This window comes from Nestor notabilis, unplaced genomic scaffold (assembly GCF_000696875.1).
Source record: "Nestor notabilis isolate BGI_N333 unplaced genomic scaffold, ASM69687v1 scaffold14880, whole genome shotgun sequence".
Taxonomy (NCBI): domain Eukaryota; kingdom Metazoa; phylum Chordata; class Aves; order Psittaciformes; family Psittacidae; genus Nestor; species Nestor notabilis.
In genome coordinates this window covers 8706-18379 of record NW_009911700.1, presented here as the reverse complement: position 1 = coordinate 18379, position 9674 = coordinate 8706, and the positions used below count along the sequence as shown (strand labels likewise).

The 9674-nt window shown below is 44.5% G+C and overlaps 1 protein-coding gene across 1 annotated transcript; it reads left to right on the top strand.

Moving 5' to 3' along the window:
• The first annotated feature begins 1691 nt into the window (after window positions 1–1691).
• LOC104406886 (signal peptidase complex catalytic subunit SEC11A) lies at window positions 1692–6888 on the top strand. The gene is made up of 4 exons (XM_010016003.1): window positions 1692–1839; window positions 5538–5657; window positions 6201–6258; window positions 6420–6888. The coding sequence occupies exons 1-4, from the start codon at window positions 1697–1699 to the stop codon at window positions 6468–6470; spliced, it is 372 nt and encodes a 123-aa protein (XP_010014305.1). The 5' UTR covers window positions 1692–1696; the 3' UTR covers window positions 6471–6888.
• Window positions 6889–9674: the final 2786 nt, after the last annotated feature.

The window sequence follows — 9674 nt, the reverse complement described above, 5'->3', positions numbered from 1 at the left end:
CATGGCCAGCAGCCTTCAGTGAAACCAGCATCTCATGCTTCTGCTTCTGTCAGCTGCTGGGTTGTACCTTAGAGAGGTGGTCCTGAGGATGAGGAAAGGGAGGATGGACTTCAAAGAAATACGGTGAGAACAAAACTCTGGATCGTATCAACTCTCGTGGAGAAATGCTCGGTGGTGTGAGTGAAGGAGCCTTGAAAAAGGAAGGCCTTGAAGCAGACAAGCTTGGGAGGGTTATCCCTGTATAAACACAATGTTTGTGGCAGACCCCATCGTCTCATCAAGGTAACAGTACTTCCTATAGCAGAAGTTGTGGTAGTAGAACATCGCAGTGCACTGGTACCTCCTCAGTGCTGGCCGGTCTTGCTGTATGGGTAGGTGAAGCATCAAATGAGTCTTGGTGAGTGAAAAGGGAGTTGATTTGAGACACCAGGGAATAAAGTTTCACAATGAAAAGGATTTGCTGTTTTCTTGAAATGTCTTGTGAGCTTTATTAGGTGTTACATTACATCCTTAAAAATACTAACTCATCTTTTGCAGTGGCTTGGTTTTCCCCTGGCCTTCTAGTGAGCTATAGCATGGCCAGAGAAAGGGGAGCCTTAGCTGTACTCTTATTATAAGGGTTATTGTTCTGTGACTGGATATGTTTTAGGTATTGCATGTTGCCCTCACAGAAGTGCTGTGCAGTAGGTACCACCAGTGTAGGGGTCCCACCCTCCTACTGCCTGGGACAGATTCCTCAGGCAGCCATTGACTGCTGGTGTGGATATTGCACAGGGCCTGTTCTGTGGCTGCATTGGCCTCTTTGTGTGTTTCTATGTTGATCACCACATGCCTTTTAACAAAACTCCCTCCCAAAGGGTCTGTAAGTACAGGGGAGATATTTCGTGTTGTTCCTCCAGTGAGTAAGACAGGGGCTGTTAGGTCACGACCCTTGTTCTGCGATGTGATCTTCTGTTCTGAAATAGCAGCTTCTGCGCTGCCTCAAGATAAACCACGAATATACGTGGTACTTAAAGTTCATCGTTTCGTTTTGGACTGCATTACTTATTTGGAATGAAGAAGGTTAAGTATTTTGTAACAATTGCCATTTAGAAGACAGGACTAAAATAAATGAATAGCAGTGCCTGAAATGAGATCGTGAAGCAAAGCCATGAATCACGGTAACAAATTTTTAGCACACCCATCTGTTCCAGATGGGAATACAGAGCCCGTGTGTGTTGAGAGCTTTGTTAGTGAGGAGGATCTACCTGTCTGCAAAAAATACAACCAAATGAAATTAAAGGATTGGACTTGATCCAAAAAGTCTTTTCCAACCTCACCGATTCTATGTTTCTATGAAAAGAAACTTCCCACCACTGTGGAAGCTGTACCAGTGAAAAGCTGAGAAGTTAAGAAGCTGCTGCTTGTCATCAGCTTTGCTGTTATGAAGAAAGCAGAAGGGTTTTCCCGTTTGGTGTGATTCTAACACCGGCTGCTGGCAGTGCTCTTTTCCCAGCAAATCTCAACTGCTGCTAGGACAGCAATTCCAATCTGATTGTGATAGAGGTTCGACACTGCCTGGTCTCCAGGATGGTTTTCTTAGGAGCTCTTTGTTGAGGTTCTTGTGAGATTTTTCTTAAAGGACTGTAATCTCCAAAACCTGATTCCAAGTGTTAAATATTGTTCAGTTGCTCCTTTTCTCTTTTTCAGTGGCAGCATGGAGCCTGCGTTTCACAGAGGAGATCTCCTGTTCCTCACAAACCGAATTGAAGATCCAATCAGAGTGGGAGAAATCGTGGTCTTTAGGATAGAAGGAAGGGAAATTCCTATAGTCCATCGTGTCCTGAAAATTCATGAGAAGTATGTTAAGAATTTGGGGGGTTGTATTGCAGGATGTTTAGCTAAATTATGTTTTTCCTTGGGTAAATGGATGGGTGTCATGTCAGTAACTGATATCCAGGTGCTGTAGGAAGCAGCATAGAAGTTTCAGACAGACAAAATCTGCCCTCCTTGGTTTCCTTGTAAAGGTAATCGAGCAGAATGCACAAGGTGAGGAGTCTGTGCGAGTAACCTGGACTCCCCATGTCACTTAATGTCTCCTGCACCATGATTTCCCTCCCAAGGTGCCACATGTTGTCACCTGTAGGCACGGCTGCACTTACATGTGTGAAGTGGCTCTTGTTTGTGGAGGTAGAACTTACTGAAGAAGGGTATTTTGTGTGTAGCGTGCATTATTTTAAAGCTTGTCTTTTTGGTCCTGGCTTCTGCTCTCATGCAGAGAGAGGGTGTTTGTTTTCTTCTCTGTAGAAAGTCTGGTGGTGTTACACTTGCGGTCTATGCACTGGGCTGTCCATGTCCTGTTCATTCTATGAACATCTGTCAGGTTGCGTGCCTGAAGGAATGAAGCACAGTCCCTCTAGTTTGATTGCTGAACAGGGCTTAATTTTTCAAGCAAGGCTTCCTCAGCAGCCACAAGCCTTTCTGTTTTGCTGGATGCTATGACTGCTTCAGACCAGTCTGTGGGGATACGAGCCTTCCCTGTGAGGCATTTGAGCAAAAACTAAATCTTGCACTGAATCCCTGGTTCTTCAAGCCAGCTTGGAGACGTCACCAGCTGGATGGGGTCCCAGCATCTGTTTCTGCAGAGTAAATGCCTGCTGCAAGATGAATGAACTGGAACTATACCAGCACTCAGAGATCTGTTCCTAGGTTAAGGAAATCACTCAAATCATGTGTAAAGGTGACATTTGATGGCTGCTTCATTCAAGTGAGGTTGAGGGGATAGAGAAGGGTCCGTCCCCCATGGCAGCCACAGCTATTGAGGCACTCAGATCATTTGTCTGGCCCAACGACAAGGTCAGCCAGGTTCATGCACACAAATAGTCCAGCTGAAATCCTGGCTATGACAGGGTGGCACCTCTCCCAGTAGACAAAGCAGTCTTTGCTATTCAGATTTTTTCTTTTAACATTTTAAAAATCTTTTAACAATGTCAAAGCACCACTTTGATACCAGTAATTCAAAAATAAGGTCGATATAGTTGGTAAATCTGTAATGTAATGTTGCACGTGCACTTTTTGTGGTGTCTTGGGAACTCTTAAGTGAAATGCTACTTTCCTCCTCCTCTATTGCATGCTAAAGGCTCGGCTGGGCTCCAGTGCTGCTTGGGCTGATTACTGAGGAGGCAACAAAGTTCAAGGTCTTCTCTCTCCACTCTCAGCCACTGTTTGGGAAGGAGAAGCAGAAATGTGCATTCTATGTGTCAGTTCATCCCCAGATATTACCCACCCTACACTTTTTGCTTGGTTCTGTCTCAGCACTATTAAGGTATTCAGGGCTTATTTATTTTAAGTAACAGGACCATAGTGCCAGTCCTCGATTCTCTGAAGTAAAACCATTCTCCAATATTTTAGATTTCATTTAAATAAGACAACCAAATACAAACCTGAACTTTACATTAGGAAAGATAAACTGAAAAATCCCTACTGCGACCTGAAGCCAGGCAGAAGCCAGGAGAGCTGAAGGCAGGGCTTGGGTATCAGTTGCTTTTTTCAATATTTAAAGAGTATTTCTCTGGTGCCAGTTTGGAGTTCAGGAGTATCCTCTGAATGGATGGAGTTCCCCATTTCTTCCTGTAGTTATGGACTGCATAGGAAAACTGAAAAGTTTCTGTGAAAGCTGTCAAGAGTGCCAAGCTGAGGGAGAACAGAAACCCTGTTCTCTGTGATCTTCTGGCAGTTTGGGCTCCAGTTCACATCAGTATTGTTTCAGGGAGAAAATGTTTTTTCCTTGCTGGTCTTTTTTTCTTTTTCAGACTGAAATTGAATTCATTCTTTATCACTAAACACAGTCTGTGGTCAAAACTTACTTGGTGGTTTTGGTGCAGGACAGCCAGAGCAGGTTTCAGTCACCTTTCAGACAGAGCAACTGTGCTGTGGGCTTCTTGTGGTAGTTCATGATAGAGCATTGAATCTGCTCAGTAAGATGGTGTGCTCCTACACCATCAGTCTGCAGAGATAACTGTGTTATCTGCACATTTGGGTATCTTCTTTTTCCAGACTGTATCTCAAAGTCTAGAGTTTGTTGGCCCCACACAGGGAGACAAATGTGCTTTGAAGAAAGATCTGTTCTTTCTCCCCCCCCTTTTTTCTTTCCCTTTCAAGCTTCTCCTGTTGAGTAACACATGCTGCTATTCAGGCATGATGAAAACAGCATGAGCTCTGAAGACCTTCTGCATGCTTTCCTGTGTTGCATTTGATCTGTCATTTCTGTGAGTACGCTGACAGAACCAAGCAAGGAGAATGCTCCTGCTCAGCATCTGCCTCCAGATGCCACAGGGACATGACAGCGATCACTGATCTCCAAGCAGTGGCACAAGCTGCTGCTTAGAAGCCAGCAGAGCTGACTGCCCAGCAAGCTGAATGGAAATGACTGGGAAAGAGGCACAATGTGGTGTGTAGAACTAGAGCATAACAGCAGCTGTTTCCAGGTCAAAGAAAAGGTTCATCTGCTCCAGGATCCTGGTTTTGACAAGTTAACTAATTAATCTCAGGATGAATTAAAGACTAGAGAGAGTATTTATTGACAATTTCCCTGCTTTAGCACATTATGATTTCAAGCACAATGTCATAGTTTGTTATTAATGGCCTCCTTCACTTTTTCACATGGAGTGTCTGGTCACGTTTTGAATTGATACAATTTTTTGGCATCCAAAATACCCTTCCAGTGAGACGTTAGCAGTGTTGTTAGTTCTACATAGTTCCTTCTCTGGCTGTTTTAATCTGTTATCTCTGAGTTTCATTTGATGCCCTCTCAGTCTGGTATTGGAAGAGGCAGTGAAAAGCTGTTTTATTGTTGTTGTGTGTGTCATTTGTATTGGACTACCGTCATATCTCCCATCAGTTCTGTCTTTTCCAGGCTGAAGAGTCCTGGTCTGTTGTTTCTTGTATGGAAGTGGTTCCAGACCTTGTTATCCATTTCTGAGCCTTTGCCAGTTCTTCTCTCCATTTCAAAAAAGGATGTAGGGGGTTCAGAACTGCACAGAGCATTCAAGATGTAGGCACATTGTGAGTTCATGCAGTATCATGATGGTATTGTTTGCTTTGTTTTATCCCCCTTTCCTAATAATTTCTAAGTTTCAGCTTCCTTCTGACCACTACTGTGTAGAACTGTATGCTTTAACCCCAAATCTCATTTTGAGTGGTAGTACAGAGCCCAGCACCCAGCATTTGTATATGAAGCAAGAGAAGCATCAACATGAGAGAGGTCAAAAGCAAAGAGGCGGTAGTTGCACCTTTGCTAGAAATGGCTCATCCTGCTGGTTCTGTTCTTCAGCTCTGCTAGAAAGCTTGTCTGGGTCCAGAATTCGTTCTTTCATTTGCAGTGTTTCTCCAAACTGTCTGCTTTCCACTGCATTTGACAGATTTTTCTCTTTTTGATCCTGCTTGACATGTAGGACATGATTGCTTCTAAAACCTTTGTGTTAGTCTCTGCACTTGCTCTAGAACAGCTTTTAATGAGTTATTTTCTCTGACTTACCTGGCTGCCTTTCCTTTGCTAGGCAAAATGGTGACATCAAATTTCTGACAAAGGGAGACAATAATGCGGTTGATGACAGAGGGCTGTACAAACGAGGGCAGCACTGGTTGGAGAAAAAGGATGTAGTAGGACGAGCAAGAGGGTAAGTAAAGTTGAAAAAGATGCTGCTTTTTACACTGCCCTCTCCCAGTGCCATCTGTTAATCCCCCTCTTCCTCTTGAACTCTCCCTGCTGGGTTTATGTGACCTGCGTGAAAGCATTTCAAAAGGTACTGTGGAGAGTTAAAAAACAAAGGTAGTTCAGTTCTTGGCTGGGCTTAAGCGAAGGTATCAAGACCTGAACTGCATCTTGAGGTTTGATGCTGGGTGGACACTGATGTAAAAGCCATGCATGCTCAGGCGTGATCGGAATTCCCATCAGTATCAGTCTGCAAGGCACAGTCTTTGCAGGCAGGTGAATGCTGAACAGGGCAGAGGCTAAAACATACTCTGGGGCTGGTTGTCATTTGGCTCCCACTGCCATGGCTTCCCTGCTTGGGAGGAAGAAGTCCCAAGCCTGTTAAGCCTGTTGACCATAGCCCTCAGCATACTTAAGTGGCTCTTCCTTTGTTGAAGTACCAGCGCAGTGCTTCTCCAATATGCAGCCATGAATAGTATTTGTTTTAATAAAACCTTTATTCTTGTAGATTTGTGCCCTATATTGGAATAGTGACTATCTTAATGAATGATTATCCAAAATTTAAGGTAAGAGCTCTTTTCATTTTCTGTCTGCTTCTGCCACCCCAGCTAAAATTACTTCATGAGAACTTTACACGCACAAGCAGAACCATTTGCCCTGTATGTTTGCTGCTGTTACTGCATCTTTAGATGTGAATGTGCGTTCTTGTGTCTTCTTTCTCTTACAGTATGCAGTCCTTTTTTTCCTGGGTCTATTTGTGCTGGTCCATCGAGAGTAGCCTCTTGTACTGAAGTATGAGGTGAAGGTGCCATGGATTTTTTTTTTTTAGATGAACTTTTGAAGTAGATGGTGGTCTGACGTGCTGGGAGGAAAAAGAAATCCATGCATTTCAGAGCCTCTTGGGTTAGTTTTGTTTTTTACTGCATAAGGGCAAATGTTTGTCACAGTATTTCCAATGGTTTGTCACATTTTAGCATTTTTAGTGAATTTTTATATTAAAAATTTAAGCCAAACTGGTCAGTGTTCGTGCTTTGAAGCTGAGCTTCCTCTCAAAGTGCCTACAGAACTGCTTCTAAGTCTGTGCCTCCACCGGGCAAGCATGACCTCTCCCTGCACTGACTGAACTGTCAAACACTGAGCTGTGGAGGTGGTATTCTTTCCAATTCAGAACTGGAATAAAGATTTTGCATCTTGCCCAGTATGAGCCCTGCCACGTTCTTCGTTACTGCTCTGCTGAGTGCAGCGTCCTTGCCCAGGGAGGTGCCTGGGCTTTGCCGTTGCAGACTGACTCCTAGAGCCTCGTGAACTAACTTGTCCTGTCTTTATAGAGCAATAGCTGCTGATCCTCATTTCTTTATGGGGAGTAAGAAGTCCTGAGCCATAGATCCATTTGATATTTCTATGTTTCTGTAAATCACACTGAAATAATCTGATTGAAGACTGCAAGGTGTTTTGGGCAGAAGATGGCAAAGGATTACTTCATGCGTAAGCTGGCATTGCAGCAATAGGTAACAGAAGAATTGAGATGGGAAGTAGCCATAGCTGTTGGCAGGGACAGTTTAGTAGGATGCAATAATAAAGTTTTCTTAGGTTTGGAAACATATTCGAGGTTGTTAATGGTCCCTGAAGCTGGCCACCTCAGGAGCTCACCTGACAGGCACAGAAAGGCTGTGCCCCCACTGCCCTGAGGTCTGAAAGAAGTCACTTATTGCCATGTGCAACAGCTTTTTTCTAGGCTTCTTATTCAGATGGTGATCCTGCTTGTGTAGATGTGGTGTCACAGGAGAGTCCAAGGAAGAGACTCTGCAGTTAGCAGCTTCAGTCTTAACTTGCACCACTTGCACTCAGTGGTTGACCATTATAACTCATGTCTGTGGTGTTACACTGACTCAGGAAACCATTTTGCTTCCCCTTTGCCAGGGCAGATCTTCACAAGAGCAGGCAGTGGGAGCACAACCTCCATCTAAGGCTGCCTGGCCCCTCCCCTGCAGTTTACTTTCTGGCTGTCTTGCTAAGACATCTGCTGTGTGTTACTTCAGTTGCATTTCACTGCATCCTCCATTGCCTCTTCATGACTGCTCCAAGAATCCACAGCAACAGGAATCATTTAGGATGATCACTGCTGCCACGCACACAGCTAGGGTAAAAGCAGTCAGGAAAGGCAAGGACAAAACCCAGCGGGGTGTTTATGGTCTGTTTATGTTTCTTGCATATGTACCTCATTAGGCTTGTCCCTCCTATGGAGGTGAATTGTGCCATTAGGTATGTCCCTGGAACCATTTTGCTTGATGCTTAGGAGCTGGGCTGACCTGTGGTAATCCAGCATGAGTTGGTTTAACTGGTTCGTTTGTAACCTGGGTAGCATGAAGCAAAAAAGCTTTGGGCCTGTGACTCTTTGTATAATCATAACTCAGTAATAAAAAATGGTAATAAAATCCTTCTTTCCTATTGCTGGAGCTCTGGGAAGATAATCTGGATACAGTTTCTCCAAAATGCTTGGGTCACAGATAGAATGTTTTGTCTTTAAAAGCCAAACCCAGGCAGCAGTGAGAGAACAGGAAACCACTCTGAGAGCTGCTGTCACTGTGGAACACTTTCCTGAGGACTTACAGCAGCATTTCTGCCTTTGCAGGTCACACTGAGGCCAAGTCTCTGTTCCCTACTTTGCCTTTAGCTTAAACTGCTTTTGTGGATAAATTGGTTTTTAACAGGGGCTCACAAGGAGGACTGAGTTGAGCTCTTTTGAAGTCTGCTAATCAACACCTCCCAGTGAAAATGCTGAATGCTGCTGTTGCTGTTCTCCAGGTCTTGTCACTTTCACACCTTTTAGCAAAGATCAGAGCATGTAGAAGCAGTTGTGCTACTGTCAGTGAGTTCATTTAACAAAAAAGTCTAAAATATGATGGATTTATGATTACAGAGCAAGGATTAGCTCCATAATCCTCTCTCCAGAGCACCTGCTGAATGCCCAGTTCTGAGAGGAGAGAAAAAAAATGGTCATTTTGAGATGTTAGGAATGGTACCATCTCCGTCCTGCTTGCAGCGGGGTTACTCTGCAGTGTCACCAGCTACGGGCAGTGGGTGTCAGGGTGGCTGAGGGGACATGCTCATTGCAATGTGGGTGCACACCTGTGCTTGGGCACTTGAAGGAAGGTACCTTGCCCAGCCCTGCTCTTGCATGGTGCTTTGTGAAGGAACTGAGCAGGAAGTGCTTAAAAACTGCTTGGTTGGAGTAAAAGGTGGGATGAAGCCTGCTACAGCCCTGCTTCAGCCAGTTGCTCTCTTCTGGGTTTGCAGGCACTTTAAGAATAGAAACAACTGCCCTAAATCAGGGGCTGTGGTGTGAGATTTAGGAATTCATCTGTGTGGCCTGTGTTCAGCCTATTTTGAGCTCAGTGTAGCTGAGAACGTGCTTCTGTGTTATCTGCAGTTGTGAAATGAGGTGTTGGCGCTAATTAAAGTGAGGATAAATAAGCAGTTAATCCACTTGCAGCTTGAACACTCACCAGCTCCCACATTGCCTCCCACATCCACAACCACATCACTGTAACGCTTTTCCTGCTACAGTGGGAAGAGAGGGTGCCAGGGATGAGCCTGCACAAGCTGGAACCAAGGACTTGGGGACAGGATGACAAAGAGTTGCTGCTGGCTCTGTCCCCGCCACACTTACTCTGCTTTGCTGAGCAGAAAAGCTACAGAGCACACAGGCTCTGGTTCAGCTGAGTGCTAATGCTGGTGTTCAGTGAGCGCTGCTGTGCTCCCACAGAGCCAGGGGTTTGCTCTTACAACTTGATGTATCTTTGGATTTTGTTTCAGTTTTATTCTTTTTGGGTTTTTCTGTTAAAGTGAATCTGTCTGGCCAGCTCCAGCAAAGCCTTTGAGACTTAAGACGTTGGAGATGGATGGAGAACTTTGTGTCACAACAGGAATGAGATTTGTTTGTAAAGTATGTGGGTGTTGAAAGGGCTGCTTTATAAAGGGG

Excerpts from the sequence above, each read along its gene's own strand:
- LOC104406886 (XM_010016003.1), top strand. The coding sequence starts at position 1,697 with ATGGAGCCTGCGTTTCACAGAGGAGATCTCCTGTTCCTCACAAACCGA. Across the intron at positions 5,658-6,200 it reads GTAGTAGGACGAGCAAGAGG|ATTTGTGCCCTATATTGGAA; the intron begins GTAAGTAAAGTT and ends TTATTCTTGTAG. Across the intron at positions 6,259-6,419 it reads ATGATTATCCAAAATTTAAG|TATGCAGTCCTTTTTTTCCT; the intron begins GTAAGAGCTCTT and ends TTTCTCTTACAG.